This window comes from Macrosteles quadrilineatus, unplaced genomic scaffold (genome assembly GCF_028750875.1).
Source record: "Macrosteles quadrilineatus isolate MER2022 unplaced genomic scaffold, UCM_ALF_1.0 Scaffold_11__1_contigs__length_5352618, whole genome shotgun sequence".
Lineage (NCBI taxonomy): Eukaryota > Metazoa > Arthropoda > Insecta > Hemiptera > Cicadellidae > Macrosteles > Macrosteles quadrilineatus.
Window position 1 is genome coordinate 1,431,068 of NW_026542604.1, and position 21,351 is coordinate 1,452,418.

The window sequence follows — 21,351 nt, forward strand, 5'->3', positions numbered from 1 at the left end:
AATAAACAAAAGACATGTTAAATAACTTGCTTTGTTGATTGTTTCTGGTTCTCTTTTCAGCAAAGAACTAATACCAAATACCCTATTTCTTCTTATACAAATTGCTCTCTTTAACAATGTACTTAACCAAACAAGTATACTAAGACTAAATCAAGATTAAGATTCTTGTTTTAGAGCTTTATGTAAAAAACTTGTTAAAAAAAACTCAATTAAATGAGCTATGCTGAGCTGAGTAAATTTATTTGAAAGCCACCATTTTATCATGTCCTACAATATTAAATGGGCCTGTAAAACCTGTAAATTCAAAATATAATTTTGCTATTTATCATAGACATATTTTAAAACATCAGTACACCAGTATACATTTAAAAAATCCATTGATCAAACTCAGTCGCAACCAAAGTTTGGTAACGAAACGACAATTTTTCTACAATGAAGTGGGTGTTAAATATTCATTTAATTCCCTTTAAAGTATAGTATCATCATTTTCCCTTAGGGGAAACAATGCTGTAATTTTACCAATTACTTGCTATTAACCTGAAATGTTTAACTGTTTGTCGCTGATGAATATCGTTTTGTTGACTAAGAGAAAAACAACAGCAAGGTTATAAAATATTCAGCATTCCATGCGAGCTGTGAGTTGAACATGGAGCGGAAACAGATCAGCATTGTATCAAACAAGAAGCTGTTGCATAGTTCCTTGGTAAGAAGACAGTAATAGTATAATTGTATGTTTCTTATTAAAGTTTTCACTGAGATATATAGCAGGGAAATACTAATTTACAATTTATTTATTATTGTTAGACTATTCAAGTTTTACTACCTTTTGGCTTGGGAAACCAAAATTAAAATCTCAAGCTACGTTTGATAAAAAACACAAGTATATAGCGACTTAAGTATAAAATTAATCACTTTAAAATTGCTCTAAAAAATGTCTTAAATGTCTTATAGCTTATTCAGGCAAAGTACAGCCACCAAAAAGTATTTTTCCTACAGTTACCTAACAATGTACATGTTCTCTCACTGATTTGAGAAAGCAAAGTGGCCAATTCGCTCATCAGTGAGACAATGTTAACATTGTCTCACTCTAATTACTTTGTCTCACTCCAGATTTGCAACGTGAAGGCACGAAATAGTGAGCGCGTAACATGCAGGCAACGTCGTATGCGCGCGAAATACGTTGGCAGCACTGGCTGTAAATCAGCTGGTCAGCTGTTGTACTGTTGTATTTGTCACTTCAAGTTAAATGTTATATTAAAAGTTCACTTCTGTGTAAAAATAGGTTATGTTTATTCACAAATTTATTTGTTTTATGGTAACTGTAGGAAAAATATAATGTGCAACTCGAGTTCAAAGTACAATTGCCTCACTCGAGTAACCATTCCTCACTCGCCTACGGCTCGTGAGTAAGGATTTCTCTCGAGTGAGTCAATTGCTCACTTTTCTCACTAGTTGCACAAATAACTATAGTAAATCATTTAATACTATAATACTTTACTTTAATACTTTTTGATGAAATTGCGACTATACAAAGTAGGTATAGAGTCTTCAAGCTTTAACACACTGTGTATTGAACCCGTCAATCTCACATCAATTCCGAGACGCTAACCACTAGGCTTAGGCTAGTAATACTCTCAAAATTAGTGTAACATTACTAGAGGGTCTAAGATTATTTTTTATTTTTTTCTGTGGTATTTAAAGTGGTTTCTTATTTGTGACCAAAGAATTATGACACCACAGAGACCTGCTTGGGCAACAGATAATGAAAAGAAGAGTAAGAAGGAGAAGCCAAAGTTCATGCTGTCCACATGGCGGTTACTGCTGCAACATCTTGCTTACTGCTGTAGCGCAACGTCACTGCACTGCTTTAAATATCTGAGTGACCACAAATGTTCTTGGAAGGAAAGGTAAGTTAAGTCTTCATTTGCTCGACTCATTTCAAATTATATTAGATTTAAATGGCCCTGACACACCAAAATGTGTATTTTAAGTTGAAGTGTTAAATGAATGTGATGACATCTTATTGACTAAGATCTGTTGGTCCTTTATCCGGAATTGCTTTAACCAGGGCAGTTGGATTCAGAATTTTGAAGTATCAAAAGCTACTAGTTACTGACATATCTCAGGCAGGATCATAACAACAGTAACCTTCTGATTACTAGATAAACCATCTTCCTAGTTTGGTGTCTGGACCTCATCTTGGCTGCACATGCGATAATGTTTGCAAATTTTTTTTAAATTTCACGTCATATTTGTATTTTTCTCTTTTTTGACGATCTTCTGAGGTTTGAAAATGCAGGTAGGCCTATAATGCTCTAAAACAAGTAATCTATAATTGACAAAAGGTACGTAACCTATAGTCAAATGATTATACTAATTGTGTGGTTGTGGTTGTGTTTTGTTGAGCTAAAACACTTTAGTCCTTGTGGAGAAAAGGATAAGACAGATTATAAACGATGAAGAGTAGTGTGAATATACCCCTTCTGGGGGAATATTAATTCCAGCCATCCCTTAAGATAGGTTTTTGCTCCGGTAACTCAAATTCTAGAATACAAGCACTGTATGTTAATTGATTTTACAGAATTCAATCTACAGATTTTATTTTTTCCATTTTTTATTTTCTACTACTCTCAGGTTGTTGTGGGTGTGTGTGCTGTCAGCTGCAGTGTTCGCCACATGTCGCATGATCTCTGACCAGTTCCACCACTACTACAACAACCCCATCGTCTACAGCACATTAGCCACTCGTAAGCTCATCAGAGACATCCCCTTCCCAGCTGTCACTATCTGCAGCCACAACCAGATCCCTCCCTCCGCCTTCAACTACTCAGAAACCGTACTCAAGCCCAAGGATACACTCACTAAGAAGGAGTTTGTATTACCTTTACATTTTTTACTCGTAAAACTCAGTTGCGTAGCTGCAGTGCCAATGGGCATCTAGCGTTTACATAGTAAATTTTGTAGCAGGTAAATTTTATTTTCTTAAAACTAAAACACATTTTTTAAACTTTCCAAACTTACAGATTCCTTTTATGCTGATAAAACATGATTCTTCAAATGATTTAGCAAATTTTTTGGATTTATATCATCATAATCTACAGCTCATGCAGATAAAAATGGTATCTATATCACTAATTTAGGATGAACTGTATTTATCTGCGAGGCATGTAAATCAGTTTGTTTCGGGGGCCACATTATAGATGCCTCCAAACAAACAGAACTAATGACAGTGTTGCCACTTCGAACGCCGCGGCCTGGAGATAAAGGTAGCCTTTTCCATCCATAAGCCTAATTCTATATTTATTTTTTAATGACTTCAAAGTGCAAGGTCCCCTCCAACTCAAATTACTTGTTGTGTATCGAACCATATTTTTGCAAAACTACTGAATTGGTGGAAGTTTTCTAATTTTAAGCATCCACACATTGTGCATAAAAAGCCACCGACTATAATCCATTATTCACGGCATAATCGTGATCATCTTCAACGATCATGACGATGTTGTAATCATCTCCAGCGTACGCTGCAACACCATAACCATCTCACGTGATTATTGAGACATTGTGATTATTTTAGCGAATTTCCCATATAGGGAATAAGCTATTACCGTAGTACTCACGGTAAGACCTGGACCCGGGACCGATTTTTTTTTTTCGTTTTGAGGTCCCTAGAGGTCAAAAACACCATCCGTTCAAATTCATATATATATATATATATATATATATATATATATGTCCGTTAGCGCGATAACTCGAGCAAAAATGATCCGATTTTGATGAAATTTGGTACAAACGTGTAAACCTAAGTTTATTCGAACGAGTTCGCGAACCAGCATGATCGAACCATGGGAACGGGGGTTTATGGGGGCTTTTATGGGGTAAAAATGGGTTTTTCCCATTTTTGACCCAAAAAACATAAAATTTTGCAATTTCTTTCGAAACTGTTTTGTAGAGACAAATAACAAAAAACAAATAATTTAGTATATTGAGGCGTTGTAATGCGCCTAATGGTTACGGAGAAAATTCAAAAAAATTGTAAATTTAAAATTCCCATGTTATTCTTATGGAGAATAAGTAAACTGTTGTATTTTGCTTGTTTATAAACATATTTTGCCCAAATTTGGAAAATGTTTTTATTTCTTACTAACTATTAACATTTTACATAAAAAACACTTATACCCTCCCTGTTGCAGCAAACCTAAGTATGTTTTAAACTGATTCTATTTAAATAGGGAATAAATGTGATATTTTTAAGGAGACATTTTAGTGTAAATCCATTCAGGGAAATGGAAATTTGCTTTGTCTGCAGGTTTGCTGCGGTGGGGGTATTTATATGTATCAATTCGTTGAAACAAGAATGGGCCAGATTGGCTTGTTGCCAATTCAGATTGTTCATTTTCAAATGCAAAAATTTGCAGACATTTTCCACAGTAGCAATTTTAGAATGAGATTTCCAACTCAAAATAGATCCAATTACTATCCTTTGTATGGTCGCCATTTCATTGAAAAGTATTAAAGTATTAACCTTTACCTCAAATTCGGTAATAGGTTAATCATTTCCAAAACATTTAATTTTTAAACATACCAAGTTTAGAGTTATAAATCACTTTTATATTTGAATAAACAGCCCCTTGAATGTTTATATTTGACTGTAGGAGTGAAAGATTACCTGTTTTCGGGACCGATAACATGTACATGTCAAATTTCTCCTTGCGACCCAACCAAAATTGCCCCCACGAGACAATGAGTAGCAAACCCATAGTTTGGGAACCACTGATCACAGGAACTGTTTAAAAAACTTAACTTTGTCTCTTCTGATCAAACTACAAGTGGTGGCTCCAGGGTAGGGGGTTAAAAATAAAAAAATAAGCTAGTACACTTAAAGACAGAAAACAAATTGTAAGAAAATTTTTTTTAATTCATTTTTCTGGCCCTGGGACTATATTGTTACGATTAATATTGCTCATCAGCTTACATGTTTTGTTGTAAAGACAACATTTTCAAAGCTTACAACTCGTCAAAAACACATTTAAATCACGGACGACACGAAAACAAAAAACATTAAAATAGTATGAATCTATATATATATAAAATCCAATGTATGTTTGTTTGTCCTTTATGGACTCCGAAACCGCTTGACAGATTGTAATGAAACTTTCAGGCATTATTAAGCATTATTCAAGGATGGTTTGTGTGAAGTTTGGTGCAGATCCGTCAAAAGGGCTCCGCCCCAGTGGCTCTGGAGTTTCCCATGTTAACCTTAGAGTACTCATATTTAAATGGAGTTAAAGAATCTTTAACAGCTGGTTCAACCATAGACAAAAAGAATTAAATATAGACTGTCAGCCGTGCTGCAGTTACCATGGTTACCATAGGTTCCGGCGCACACCGCTGTAGTTTATGTAGCGGATACGCCCTAACTACATGGCGCTCCAAGCGGTGTGCGCCAGAACCTATGGTAACCGCAGCACAGCTGACGGTCTATATTTAATTCTTTTTGTCTATGGTTCAACTAAACAGTTTGATTCTGTGATGATCAATAGCCTTAAAAAATTAATAGGTTTACCAACAGGGTGCAGCACTATTATTTTTTTTAAATTTATGACAACAGCTAATTTGCAACCAAAAAGGTGACTGAGCGTAGCAAACGAACTTCAACCAGGACGTGATTGAGTTATGCGAACGAGCTCATCTTGAAAATGAACGAGCATTGACATAAAACCACATTAGGACAGGACAACATCTGTCGGGCCAGCTAGTAATAAGTGTAGTAGTTAGTGCTTAGTAGAAAGTGGTGAAGGAAGTAGTAAAGGCCAGGTGTGTGAGAACAGTCTGTGAAAGTTAGAAAAAATCTATCTGCAATCTTAAAATGCTCTAGGAAGGGAGAGAAACAGGTTCATGACTTAGGAAGTGGTAAAGGAAGTAGTAAAGGCTAGCAGGGCAGAGTGTGGGAACATTCTTTGTATTAGCGAATTTTTTTTATCATACCTATAAACGTATTTTCATTTATTGCTTTATTAAAAACCATGAAACACGATTGCTCAGCTCAAGTGGCTTTCACAGCTATGAAAACAATCCTAGTTTATAAAGGGATTCTGCACATCTACAGGAAAATATCTTTCATTTGGTACCAACCGCGTGTAATTCGGTTCAGTGTAGTATGGCCAAGCTAGCTGTCGAGAGGTGTTGCAAAAGTTTTTTATAGCATATAAGATGTGTGATAAAGTCTAAATGTTTCAGGCAATTTCAACTGGATTTCGCCAATTACTTTTGTGCATTCGGAGAGCAGAGAGAAAACTTCTTTCAACACTTGAATGTTTCTATTATTGAAGAAATTTACCAGGTAAAGTTTGATAAAAAAGAACAAAACTATAGACTACTAGGTATCTTTATTTGCATGGATTAATATATGAATTTGAACGGAGGGTGTTTTTGGCCTCTGGGAACCTCAAAACGAAAAAGTAAATCAGTCCCGGGTCTAGGTCTTACCATGAGACCTAAAGTAATAGCTTATTCCCTATATGGGAAATTAGCTAAAAAAGAGTAAACAAATAATCACTTTCGCACTCGTTACAAAATGCGGTTGATTACCTCATTGCCTACATGTCCGGTACTTCATCACAGTTAATAATACTGAGACAACTGGTACCCATCTCCTTTTGGATAAACCTTCTGATAGAATTCAAATAGTAACGGTGGATAGCCATCTTTGTTGAAAAAAAAACTACTTAAATTTTATCAGTGATAGGCAGAGTAAATCCTTTTTTGATTTGATTAAAAATATTGCTGTTCAGAAAGCAGGAACATTCTTGCTTCAAAGAGAGGATTTTACCCTTACGCTGTGCAAGTTAAATTCATTCCCTCTTCACCTCGGTCATCATCCTGTACTTGGCTAATGGATTAACCTCTAGTGTCATTTTGGGAGATTTGGCCATGAAGTTGCGTTTGAAGTTGGAGTTAGTTGTAAAGTCAAGTCACAAACAAACCGCAATAATTTGAATAATTATGTTGATAATAATAAGTATAAATGGAAATCTTAGTTATAAATTCAAAAAGTAGACAAATAACCCTCTTAAATATAGGTACTTTGTGTTTAGTTTCTTCTTTATAATTTTTATTGGTGTTCTGTTTCCAAAGAAAAGGAACGATTTTTGTGAGGAGGAGTTCCCAGCCTTAGAGTGGCAACGGGTCTTGTTAGTCAAGCCATGTGACTTTCTCCAACAAGTATTGCTGTGGCACGGACATTGCTACACCTTTAACATGATGCCCTTCGAGCAACTCTACCAGCCTGACTACACTTACTGGTGGGTCCTAGTCTACTACCATTTTGTTAATGCTTTTATAAGGTGTATGTTGCACTCTTTTAATATATTTTAGAACATACAGCCCAAATAATAAATAATGGACTCAAACTCCTGTCAACTTGACACAAAGGCCATATGTTTTCATCAATTTGAAACACTAAACCGTTTCATTTACATTGACAGCTGTGAAACATTTAATTTGTCTCATGTCTGAACTCAACGAATGTATAAAGAACCAGAACAGCTTTCCCAATTTTATTTATTTGTTTGTTTTCAGGTATTCCTCTCTCTTTCAGTCCGTCAAACCAAGTTCATCTGTGGCAGGAAATGTGGAAGCAGTTTTTCGTTCATCTGGCCAACATTCCTATTCATCGCTTGAGTGGCAAAGTCAAATGCCAGCTGCTCCGTGGACAACCAACGACTCGTCACTTGTTGGGGGAGCCATGTTCACACTCAACTTTCGGTCCCACGACTTTGACAACACTTGCAGTCTTGGAGATAAATCATTTTCGGTGTGTGAGAAAGTTGGTTCAGTTAAAATTTTTTTAAATTTTGTGTGTTTTCTTCCAATGTCATTTTTTTATGTTTTGAAAGGCAACGGTTTAAATTTTGGTCTACTTTTTGTTAGATATAGTGTAATTTATTCATAGCTTGATACCAAATGGCATCTTGGTCTGGAAACAAACTCACTTGGAATCGAACCAGCGACCTTCAGATTTGAAGGCGAGCACTATATCCACTTGGCTCCCCAGACATTGATTTGTTTTCATTATTTTCAAATATAATTATCAATTCTTAGAGATAGTAACACAAACTTAATTTACATATGAGAGAAAATTATGTATAATTTTAAATCTTGAAGGCTTGGTTAATAGATTATAATATGATCATGTATTGTAATAACCATGTCCTTAAAACAATAACTTTGTTTTTTGACAGTTGGCTTATTACTTATCAGTCTAAGGTGTGCTACTAGCCAATTTGTGTAGCATCTCAGACAAGTGGGACGAGTTTGATCGCTAGCATAAAAAAATTCAAGAAGTTCAGACTGCTTTCCAAAAAAGTATTTAGTGTCCTCTCTTTAAAAATGCCAATAGCATTTAATCATCAACATGTTTAATTCTCTGTATGCGTTTATTAGCGAATTTCCCTATAGGGAAGTATCTATTACCGTAGGTCTCATGGTAAGACCTAAGCCCGGGACCGATTTACTTTTTCATTTTGATGTACCCAGAGGCCAAAAACACCATTCGTTCAAATTTTTATATATATATATATATGTCCATCCGCACGATAACTTTTGTAATTTTTGTCCGATTTTGATAAAATTTGGTTTGAAGGAGTAAGGCGGGATAAAATTGAATGAGTTCGCGAACCAGCATGATCGGACTATGGGAACGGGGGTTTATGGGGGGTTTTATGGGGTAAAAATAGGTTTTTCCCATTTTTGACCCTAAAAACAGAAAATTTCACAATTTCTTTTTAGACTATTTTGTAGAGCTTAAAAAAACAAATAATTTAGTATATTGAAGCGTTATTATGCGCCTAATTTTACGGAGAAAATTATAAAAAATTGTTATTTTAAAATTCCCATGTTATTCTTATGGAGTATAAGTCAACTGTTGTAGTTTGCTTGTTTATGAACATATTTTGATCGATTTTGGAAAATACTTTTATTTCTTACTAAACTATTATCATAAAAAAAAATCTTTTTTACCCTCCCTGTTGCAGCAAACCTAAGTTCTCGTTAAACTAATTCTATTTAAATAGGAAATAAATGTGCTATTTTTATGGAGGCATTATAGTGTAAATCCAATCAGGTTAATGGAAATTCGCTTAGTCTGCAGGTTTGCTGCGGCGGGGGTATTTTCATGTCCTTTAGTCATTAATATTCATTCGCTATGTTCAAAGGTAATAATCCACCCACCTGACCAAATGGCTGACTGGCACCAACAAACCCACATTGTTCAAGACAACTCCGTAGTTCTGATCAAAGTGTTTCCTGAAGTCATTGAGCATTCTAAAGCGCTTGAGTCTCTCTCACCATCACGTCGCGGATGCTACATCAACGGAGAGAAACAGCTACGATTCTACCAAGTGTATAACAAGCACAACTGCGAGCTGGAGTGTAAAGCGAATATTTCAATAAGAGACTGCGGTTGTGTTCCTTATTTTCTCCCAAGTAAGAATTGGGTTGTTTTTTTTTTAGGGATATTTGTTCTATTTTAAATTTTTTGAAACCTAAGCCACAGTCTGGATTGAGGATACATAAGTGAAAATTAGCAATAAAGTCAAACCTAGCAAATATTTTTTTAAGCTCAATTAGTGCAAAGGTTGTTGTGTGATTAGGCAGGATTTTCACTACCGGTACTCCAACACACCACACACCTTTAAGGTTAAGACAAGTGCAGAATGGGTGATTATAATGATTAAGAGAATTGCCTGGTTTAGAGTAAGATCTGGTTCCTAACTTTTTGAGCTTCAAGGCTGATAAAAGAGATGTAAGGTTGACCAAATTCTACTCATCTATACAAATACAGCTCAAGAAAAATGTCTGTAAGCTACACTTGACATCTGCTGCAGCCTGGGAGTAAATTTTAGAAACATTATGTTTGGGTTTTTAGATGCTTTTAGTTGACTAGGGTTATCATTAGCCATTGTTTCTTTTAGAAATAACCGAGAATCTTGTTTCTTTGAGCAGAAGACAGTAATGAAGATTCAGGATGCAAATCCTTTAGTCAAGTCTGATGTTCACCTATCTATTGAAGAGATTAGCGGGTTAAGGCCATCTAAAAGGACAGTAGATGACTCTGATAGAAGCATGATTAAAATAGCTATACGTAGTTTAAGTACTGAATGAAGTTCATAAGGTTTAAGTCAGAATTGTTTCTAAGAGCTCTGAATAAAGTGGAGCCAAACAGATCTTTAACTACTGAATTTTCCAACTTAACTTTCTGATTACTAGGCGAGTATTACAAAAACTCATTAGCCCGTTGCTATATCCCTCATATTATAAAAAAAATTAATAGGCTGGACTCTTGACCACAAAGATAAGTACGTCTAGTATCCAAATAAAATCTTGACTGAAAGTATAATTTAATAATCCAGAATTGTTTCCCAGGAGAAGGAGACACTCCAGTGTGTAATCGGGCAAAAAGCAGATGCCTCTTGGAAGCACAACGTAAGTTTTTGTAGTAACAAGTTACAATACCATCACATACTTTCCTTACAAATGCAATGACCTTAGAATTATTTAAGACAAAACAACATATTTTATGGAATATATTTTGTTTGTTATTATTTTAGATCAAATAATATTTAGATTGTATATTGATATTAAATTGTTTCTTCCTTTTACACAAGAGGTATTTTCTGGTGGGCAAACATTTTGTGAATTATTGTAAACATCTGCATGTGAACTTCATCCCTAGCCCTAATATCTACGTCTATTAGATGTCTGCGTTAAAATGTCAAATGAACATTCAGATGCAGACATCGTATATACATAATCCATGTTGATAGATGTATACATGACGTTTGCGACATAACAGCTAATAGACGTTGTAAAGCATCAAATAATTGTGTTTTACTTTCTATGACATCTTTACAACGTCTATTAGATGTTATGGCGCACACGTCATGTATACATCTATCAACATAATCTATACTTATAAAAGGCAAAGCCCTCACTGACTCACTGACTCACTGACACACTCACTCATCACTAATTCTCCCACTTCCCATTTACCTAGGAGGCTGAAATTTGGTACACCGATTCTTTGGGCATTAAATAGGAAAACTAAGTAGTTTTTATTCTGATTCTGGCTCCGCCCCAGTGGCTCTGGGGTTTCCCATGTTAACCTTATGATTTTTCATATTGAAAAGGAATTAATGAATCTTAACAGCTGTTTCAATTAAACAAGTTGGTTCTGTTCTATGATGTTCAATAGCATTAAAGTTACAAGTATTACCAACAGGGTGCAGCACTATTAATTTTTTAAATTTATGACAACAGCTAATTTACAACCAAAAGGTGAGTGAGCGTAGCGAACGAACTTCTACCTGGAGGCAAGTTAGCGTAGCAAACGAGCTAACCTGAAGGCAAGTGAGCGCAGCGAACGAGCTCCAACCCAAAGGTGAGTGAGCGTAGCGAACGAACTTCAACCAGGACGTGATTGAGCCATGCGAACGAGCTCATCTTGAAAATTAAGAAATTAAACGGGGCAAAGCCCGCGGGTACAGCTAGTGGATGTATATACGATCATAGACAAAAAGAATTAAATATAGACTGTCAGCCGTGCTGCGGTTACCATGGTTACCATAGGTTCCGGCGCACACCGCTGTAGTTTACGTAGCGCGTACGCCGTAAATACATGGCGCTCCAAGTAGTGTGCACCAGAAGCTATGGTAACCGCAGCACAGCTGACGGTCTATATTTAATTCTTTTTGTCTATGATACGATGTCTGTAGCTGAACGTTCATTTGAAATTTTAACGCAGACATCTAATAGAAGTAGATATATATATATACACGTAGACATCAGATTAACTTGGTATACTTGATCTAGACGTCAAATCGATGTCGTGTGCTGTCTGGGATATAAATGCAAAATATTATCAAACTAGTGCTTATTATTTAATAATATATTTTGGCTAGTAATTTTGTGCTACTGCAGGGAGGGGTATTTTTTAATTTTATCAAAGTAAGAGATTTACTGTGTTTTTTCCACACTTGCAGAAAACATCAGTTCAAAATGTGATTGTCTACCCAGCTGTAGTGGCATTAATTATAGTTCAGAGATGCTTTACATTAAAAAACACAAGAGGATTCACCCTTTGTGAGTACCATAAATTTAAGTACGGTATCAAAGTACATACCGTACATAGTCATAATGAAAACCCCATATTTTTATGTAAAATGTAGTTTTGCTAGTTATTTCAATAGTTAAGTTGCCTTAGTGAGTTATCACAACTTAAGTTACCTATTTAGATTTCAATTTGAGAACGGTCTTTAAAAAAATTAATATGTTACAGATTGGATTTAGCGATTGTATATGTTCATTATCCAAAGAAAGGAGTCGAGTCAAAAATGACAGACAGTATTGGCAGCAAATATGATATTCTGAGTAAGTACATATCAACGTTTAGATAGGCTAATACCATTGACTTTTCGCACTTTAAAATTTAATAGGCTGCTCATACTAAGATAAAAGTAATATATAAAAATAATACATAAAACTATTCAATTTATCCAATTCTGCACTTATTATCAATGATAAATTGTCACCCCTAAAAAGGAGGAGCACCCCACCCCCTCAGGGAAAATTCAAACCACGGCACAGGGAAGACTTTGTAATAGAGGACAAGTAGAACCTAAATCAAAATGTTTATGAAAATCGGTACTGTATGAGATAAATAACTTGCAACGAAAATGGTCATCGACTGGACTAGTGAAGTGTTTGCATACTTAGACGTGACACTGCTTGCAGGTAACCTGGGAGGTTTACTATCATTATTCCTGGGAGCTGGAGTCATCAGCCTGTTAGAACTTGTGTACATGTTCACCCTCCGTCCACTAGTTACAGTGTGGAACTACCGCAAGCGAGCTAAGAAACGTCAACTATCCATTAGCGACATGTCGGCTTACGGGGCCGCTAAATCTACTTGGAGGCATTAATGGTCAAGTCATTTGAAATTGTAAATTTTTTCACCCAGACATATAACGACAGTTGAGTTTTGTTATATCAACTCTTTATTTATGATGTGGAAAAAGATTGAATAATAATAGTGTGGGCTTGCTTAGTTTTTATTTACCTAAAGGTGAGTGAGCGTAGCGAACGAACTTCAACCAGGACGTGATTGAGCCATGCGAACGAGATCATCTTGAAAATTAAGAAGTTAAACGGGGCAAAGCCCGCGGGTTACAGCTAGTTATTACATATAATATTTTTAATGTTTGTTTTTGTTATTATTATTGAAAAATAAACAAGATATATTTATTCCCCATTTTGGTAACATAAAATTTAACAATTAGGCAAGGGCGTACCCAGGATCAAAACTAGGGGGGAGCAAGAGCGTACTTGAAACAGGGGTGGCATACTGGGGGGCCTGGGGGTATGGAATACCCCCCAGCCTGGGAAAATGTTAAGAACAATATGCTGAAATAAGCGTTTTTTGCGCTATTTTGAGACATTAATATAACAAACCTAGCTTGATAATCCAGCGTTTATAAAGTCTTGGTTTATAAAGTGGCTATATGTCCGTCAATGGGGTCAGGTCGCTTAGCTTTACAATACACATTTAACTGTATACAAGCTGCTATAGCCGTGCTTTGCAACGGGAAGAAAATGTGACTTAGAGAGCTATTAAAGTGGTGCTGATGTGTTTTAAAATACAGCAACAATATGATTTAGTTTGAAAATATAAACTGATTTAAAAGTGTACACCTACTTACTTTCAAATCCCTACTTTTAATAGATCTAAAGGAACATGACAACATACCTTAGTGTAGCAATGACTTGTTTTACCATAATTCTTCAATTTTAGTCAAGCCTCTTTACATGAAGCTTACTATATAAATTACGAAATGAAACTTTGAGCAATACTTTCCAAATGTATACAGCCTTTCTTTAAAACCAAACATAACCCTCCTCAATCTACAGAAAGTGTCACAAACATATTTTTCGAGTAAACAAACAAACACCAGTTCATTGTACTGACCAACTGTTTCATTAACTAAATTAAATCATTTAAACTTTGGAAGCATGCCAGGTGTAGCCCTTTGGAAATCAGCCTGTGGGACAGAGCCCTTAGGATATTCGTCCATATCAATACTTTTCGGCAAATCTACACACTCTAAGCTTAATTTAGATGTGCCATATGCCTATATTTTTATTTGGCAAATGACCTTGACCGTTTACATAAAATTTTATTGTATCACTTTAATAATATAATAGATAATAGATTTGTGTCCATGCCAACTTTTCACATCCATTTATAACACCCGAAATAATATGGTAAACTATTTTGAAGAATGCCTGATGACTTATGCCGTAAGAGCAATTTTGTTTGTTACATTATTGTTGAAGGCAAATGAAAACAAAATAATGTCACAAAATTATGTATATCTATTTATATTATTAAAGTGATACAATCAAATTTTATGTAAACGGTTAAGGTAATTTACCAAATAAAAATATAGGCATATGGCACATCAAAATGAAGCTTAGGTTGTGTAGATTTGCCGAAAAGTATTGATATGGACGAATTTCCTAAGGGCTCTGCCCCACAGGCTGATTTCCAAAGGGCTACGCCTGGCATGCTTCCAATGTTTAAATGATTTAATTTAATTTAGTTAATGAAACAGCTGGTCAGTACAAGGAACTGGTGTTTATTTATTTACTCGAAAAATATGTTTGTTACGCTTTATGTAGGTTGAGGAGGGTTATGTTTGGTTTTAAAGTGAGGTTGTATACGTTTTGTAAAGTATTGCTCAAAGTTTCATTTTGTAGTAAGCTACATGTGAAGAGGCTTGACTAAAATTTAAGAATTATGGTAAAACATGTCATTCATGAAGCATCAATATGAAGTATTTGATGTTATATGTTATTGCTACACTAAGGTATGTTGTCATATTCTTAAGGATCTATTAACATCAAAAGTAGTTGTTGTATTAATAGTCAAAGGTAGGGGTTTGAAAGTAAGTAGGTTTACGCTTTTAAATCAGTTTATATTTTAAAACTAAGTCATAGAGTTGCTGTATTTTAAAACACACATCATCACCACTTTAATAGCTCTCTCGGTCACATTTTCTTCCCGTTGCAAAGCACGGGTATAGCAGCTTGTATTAATTCATTTTACTACACAAAGTTGTTTGTTTATACATATTGCAAGAAATTGGACTGTTTATTACTACTGTTGGCATTTTTATTTTATTGAAGAATAACTCAGAAACTAATAAAAAATGTATAACATGTGTAAATAAATGTCATAAAAAACTGTCACAAAAATGTAAACTATCTTACTCATCTTTTCTCATACTAATAACATTTTTCTTGGATCTCAAATTGGGGGGGGGGGGGGCAGCTGCCCCTCTCTGTGTACGCCCATGCATTTAGGCCTACTGTAGATTTAACAAGTAGATTTCACTGACTATTCATTGTACTTGTACATTTATGAATAAAGGAGATTTTTATTTGATTTGAAGTAGGTACCTACTTTAAGTTTGCTACAAACGGAAAATAAAAATAAATTTTGTTTACCAAATGCTTCAGTTATTTTTTTATTTTCTCCATAAGCTTTAACATTTAACAAAATTATTTATTTTACTTTTTTTAAGCACTACACAATTATTGTAATAAAAATTGGGCATTTCCATGTTTCAATGATAAAACATGGAACCCAATTGTTAAAGTGTAAAGTGTAAATTAACCAATTGTTGAAAAAGAAAAAACCCAAACACCCATAGTTTCTATGACCCGATCATGCTGGTTCACGAAATCATTCAAGGTACCCATGTATTCAAGGTACCTTCATGTACCCAGAGTTCAAGATAAATTTCATCAAAATTTGACCAAAATTACTTGAGTTATCACGTTCACGTATATAAATATATACAAAATTTGAACGAATAGTGTTCTTGGCCTCTGGGGACATCATAATGAAGAAGTAAATGATACCAAGTTTAAAAAGATTGAATAATAAATAGCTTAAATATTACGATTTTTAGTTGTAAAATGGGGTAGAATAAGGCTAAGATAGTGAGGTTTGCCCTATTTTACAACTAAATGCAGCCGCCACAGCAAACCTGCCAACTTGGCGAATTTCCATTTGTCTGAATTGATTTTCAATTAAATCTATTTAAATAACACTAGGTTTAACAAGTATATTGGAGTACCAATATTCTCCATAAATATAACATGGGAATTTCAAATTTACAATTTTTTGAATTTTCTCCGTTACCAATAACCGTACAAAAACACTTTGGTATACAAATTATTTATATTTTTAAGCTCTTAAGGGTCTAGAGAGAAATTGGGAAATTTGTGTTTTGAGGGTCAAAAATGAGAAAAACCTATTAAAACCCCATTCCCATGGTCATCTGATCATGCTGGTTAGCGAACTCATTCAAGTTTATCCCACCATACACCTTTAAACCAAATTTCATCAAAATCGTATAAAAACTACTCGAATTATCGCGTTCACGGACACATACAGGGTGGCTGAAAATTAGCTTGCGCCCCCCTTAACTTTTGAAATATTTAAAATTGGTTTGCGGCAACCGGGTGTAGGCTCATCCCAGGCTGTAATCCTCTTAATCACGGTCGGTTGACCTGTCAGTTCTAGGTTGGAGTAGAATGCTTCTGCATCATTCCGTGCATAGCCGAACTGTTCGCGGCAAATTGTTAGCTCTATCACCGTCGCTGTCAAAACGTATCGTTTGTAGGTTAAATTTAAATTTAATTTAACTGTCATAACCTAACCCAACTTGCTGATAATGTACAATCAAATGAAGGTTTACTTATAAAAAAAATAGTTCTGTTCATAAAATAAAATGACAAATCCCTTAAATTCAATTTTATAATTTTTAAATTATAAAATTAAACTGTCATAACCAAACCAACCAAACTAATAAAAAACTGATAATGAAAAAATCGAATGAAGGTTTACTAATCGAAAAATAGTTCTGATCATAAAATTATAAATGCCTTAAATTCTAACAAAAGATGTACAGTTAAGAAGTAATCACATTCTAAGCGAAATCTTTGACAAAAAGTTAACCCTCCGGTGGGATTCAGAATTCTCGATTACCCACCCCTCCTCCGGTGACCACTACCCTCAGGCCATAAATCAGGGGATTAACCCAAACAAAGATCTGGCGGGGGCTGCAATAAGTTAATAATTATGGTTAATTATTTTGTCCTTCAGTGATGGTAAGGGGGTAGCTCAAAATTTTCAAATAGAAAGTATGGTCAAGTTTGGTATCATTTTACAGGTCTTGATAAAAATAAACAATTAACATAAAGAAAATAGAAATCAGACCACTAATAACAAAATGGCAGTAAAATCTTCTTTTAATAACCATTTGTCTTAATAATCTTTAGCTGACATTATGTTATTAATAGTCCGATATATATTTTCTTATGTTAATTGTTTAGTTTTATCAAGACCTGTCAAATGATTATAAACTCGATTATAATTTTTATTTGAAAATTTTGAGCTACCCCCATTGAAGGCAAAATATTGAAAATCAACCATCATTATTGTAGCCCTTCATAAGAAGGTTGCCGCAAACCGATTTCAAATATCCAAATGGTTGAAAAGTTAAGAGGTGTGCAAGTTACTTTTCAGCCACCCTATTATAACTCTATATAGATATATACAAATTTGAGCAAAAATGGTGTTTTTGGCCTCTGGGGACATCAAAATAAAGAAGTAAATCGGTCCCAGGCCTAGGTCTTACCTACTGTAATATTTCTCATAGGGAAATTCGCTAAAATTGCAATATTTCAGCCATTTCCTGTTTGATCTTCTTGAACTTGGTATTGTTTGATAGGGAATTAAAAATGCTAAATAAAAGTGTTTCCAAACTTTTTTCATAAATCAGTCATATTTTAGAAATTAAAGTTTAAAAAATTAAAATGGCTGATATTTTAGCGAAATTAAATTAATTATTGAAATTTTTAGTTGAATCAAGATGATTTTTTTTCCTAACATGGGTCTCTATAATCTTAACATACATACCAAGTTTCATAAATATCAGTTGAAAAAATTAAAAGGTAAAAATGTTTATGTAAAAAATACAAAATGGCGGATATCTGGTTAACGAAGCAATTTTGGAAAAAATGTTATTCTTGTTTTCTCTTTATTTTGACCCAAAGAATCATTACGTAAATTATGTCCCCACCTTTTTTAAACAATCTGTATAAAAAAGATGTTTCAATACCAATCCATTTTGACCAGTCGACCCGGTCATCATGAGACCAAATTGAAACCAAGAAACTCTAGTCTAAAATGGCATGCTTAAGTAAATATTATTGGTTAAAAACCTTAAGTTTAAAAAACAAATCCTGATGACAGAATCAAATTTGACTTATTCATTTATCCATTTGTCCTTATCTCGACATTTTTCTGATATTTTTGAGTATACAGATGTTTCACGGGCAAATCGTGGTGGTGAGGATTACTGGGCTGAGCAGCTAGGTTTTCAAATAAACCACTCGACTCGCTCTCAACTGACCTCTTTTTACCGGCTCGCCTCCATATCTACACCAAGCGAGTGGCAACTCACACATTGTCTCGCCTGACGTACTCGACCCGCTTTAGGCTGCTTTCCATTAAACCTCAGAAATTACATAACTGAAATGTTTTGTTTCCACCCCTGACAGGACAAAGGTGAAAAGAAAGTGTCGACAACTAACCAGATGTAAAATGTATTTTAAAAGTAATATTGAATTATGTACACAATAGTGATACTACTGTATCTTTAAGTTATTCAATATATTACGAATTACTGTTAATACATTAAATATAAACAAATCACTTAAATAAGACACAGATGTCTACTAGTAATCTAGGTTTCTAGAACAGTTTTATTATAAATTCACATAGATGTACTATTTACAAAATATTTTACAAGCAGGCCTCAGTTTTTCCCAGTTGTACTTTTTTGTTTTATATTCAAAATATAATTTAAAATCTGTTATATATTCGCAGTAAAATAATTTAGAGTGATCGTCACACATTCTTCTAATGTCAAACCTTTAACGACTATACCTAAACAAATTAATGAGATCAAGTTTCATATAGCCCTCTCAATATTGTGGTAACTTTAATAAAATCAAGTGAGTAATTTCTTGCTTTGAAAACCAACCTTTAACCGTACTAAATATTCAACTTTTTACTGGAAATAATTTACTGGTATACAATACAGAAAATAAATTGTTAAGAGTTCTTGGAAAAGATTCCTTTAAATCTTCATATATTTTCCAACCAACTTTTAACGTTAACTAGCTTTTGGAAAAAATCAAATTATAACCATATTTGAGAAATTATTACAAGGTACAAATAAAATAATTTGGAATTTGTCTTACCTGTTTTTGTGGCTTTGTGGAAAGATTTAACTCATAAAAACAACTTATTTGTTTTGGATCTTGACAATTTGAATTGGATAAAAACTACTAATATATTATATTCTTTAATTAATAAAATTATTTATTATTTCCCTTATGATTGGTTGTCTGGCTGCACAGTGGCAAAATATAGAATTGCCAAACTAAAGTTGATTTGATAGATATACTTAGAAGTGAATGCTTTTATTATTCTTTGTTGAGCCTCTAGTTGTTGGATAATATTACAACTGAAAGTTTGAAACAAATAAATTCTGTAATTCCAAGAAGATATTGATATTATGCTCAAATTTTTATTGATGTGTGTTGTCTGTAACCAAAAGTATTTTTACGTGGTTTTAATGCCTATAGAACCGTTTTTATTAGAGAAATTGAAAAATTTACATACAACACAACTGATATTGAGCTAGATCAGACATTGACTTTATATACAGATCAAATGACAATCCATTTAAAACTGTATATTCAGGAAATTAAACTTCAAACAAAATTTTCATCCGTCTTCTGAACACCCAAACCCGCCCCACACTCCAAATACTTTAAAATTTCAACAAGATTATACACATTATATTCAAGCTAAATAATTTCCACTACTTTCGCGAGCTCAATAATATATTTACTTTGGCAAACAGCAGTCAATTTACACATAACTCTAGAGTGACTTGAACCGTGCTGCTAAAGTTCTGTTATGACTGTGTCATAACCGATATAAAAGTGTGTGAATAATAAACAATTGTTAAATTATCTTAAGCTTTTTTATTACTACGATTAAAGAGCATTATGCACAACACCAAGAAAAACCGTCAGCTACAATATCTGCATTGGTTTTGTACATTTTAAAGAACAAACAGAGACAAATCGTTCTAGGCCAATATTTACAAGATGGAGCTCACAAATTTGTTTGCCCGAGTGTTGGGAATGTGATATTTACCAGCCCAGCCCAACACAAGGAATTTAACAATAAACATCTTATAGCTAATAACAACACAATCTTGGATTAATTCTAAAAACATCATGCCAGAAAAAAAATTGGTCACACTTTGGTGGGTTGATGTACACAATCCTCATACTGGCATATTTTGAAAATTAAGATACCTTCTAGATCTGATTCATCTAGCTATACTTACAGTTCACGTTTAGTTTAAAGTACTCAATATTATTGATAAATAATCATTCACGGGTTCAGATAAGTCAAAACATTTTCCGTGTTAGTTAAACCTATTAAAGCTTCAACTCATCAGTAGTTTTTTGTTAAATTTACTGAGTAATGCGCAACACCAAGAAATCCCACAAGCTACAATATCTGCATTGGAAACAAGTTATCTTCTGGTAAGCATGATTAAAAAACTACAACTAATTCAACAATGAACAGAATTATTTATTAAGATCTACTTCATTTATTGTATGCCAGCTACATTTCCTTATGGTCGTCATTTTTGTTTGATCTACTGTTTGGATCAAGTTCGTCATTTTGAGTAAACAATTCCTCCAAGGATTAAAGCAGGTGCAGAACACCCATCCAACCTTGAGAAGAGCAATTTTTACTGGATAACCAAATTGATATTTTTCAACAATGTTGATTACTGATCTTTTCTGTCTTTCCAGATGCAGCATTAGTCAATGATAACTGTGTTAATTTCGCCTATAGTCAAGTTTAACATTAAACTACAAAATACTCGACATAAAAAAATGATTAATGTATTGAGTAGTAGTTGGATGTTGAAAATGTTGTGTTTGACTTTTCCGTTTGAGAAACAAAATCTTGTATCTTAACCTGATAATAAAGCTATGCTTTAAAAATGCTGACTATTGACTAATGTTCGAGCTGATGAGTCTGAAAAGGTTAGTAATCTAGATTGTTATAAATATAATTGATTTTGTACCATTTTGTTTTAGAATATATTTATGAATTTGAGGGCAAAA

General features: G+C 34.0%; 1 protein-coding gene across 1 annotated transcript; it reads left to right on the plus strand.

The window, feature by feature from the left end:
* The first annotated feature begins 646 nt into the window (after window positions 1-646).
* On the plus strand, window positions 647-12,142 carry LOC129004768 (pickpocket protein 28-like). Its single transcript, XM_054433395.1, has 8 exons — window positions 647-703; window positions 1,741-1,907; window positions 2,635-2,875; window positions 7,135-7,301; window positions 7,579-7,813; window positions 9,213-9,483; window positions 10,423-10,482; window positions 12,039-12,142. The coding sequence occupies exons 1-8, from the start codon at window positions 647-649 to the stop codon at window positions 12,140-12,142; spliced, it is 1,302 nt and encodes a 433-aa protein (XP_054289370.1).
* The last annotated feature ends 9,209 nt before the right edge of the window (window positions 12,143-21,351 follow it).

Coding starts and splice junctions, on each gene's coding strand:
- LOC129004768 (XM_054433395.1), top strand. CDS start 647: ATGGAGCGGAAACAGATCAGCATTGTATCAAACAAGAAGCTGTTGCAT. Junction 704..1,740: donor AGCTGTTGCATAGTTCCTTG/GTAAGAAGACAG, acceptor ATGACACCACAG/AGACCTGCTTGGGCAACAGA. Junction 7,814..9,212: donor TTGGAGATAAATCATTTTCG/GTGTGTGAGAAA, acceptor CTATGTTCAAAG/GTAATAATCCACCCACCTGA.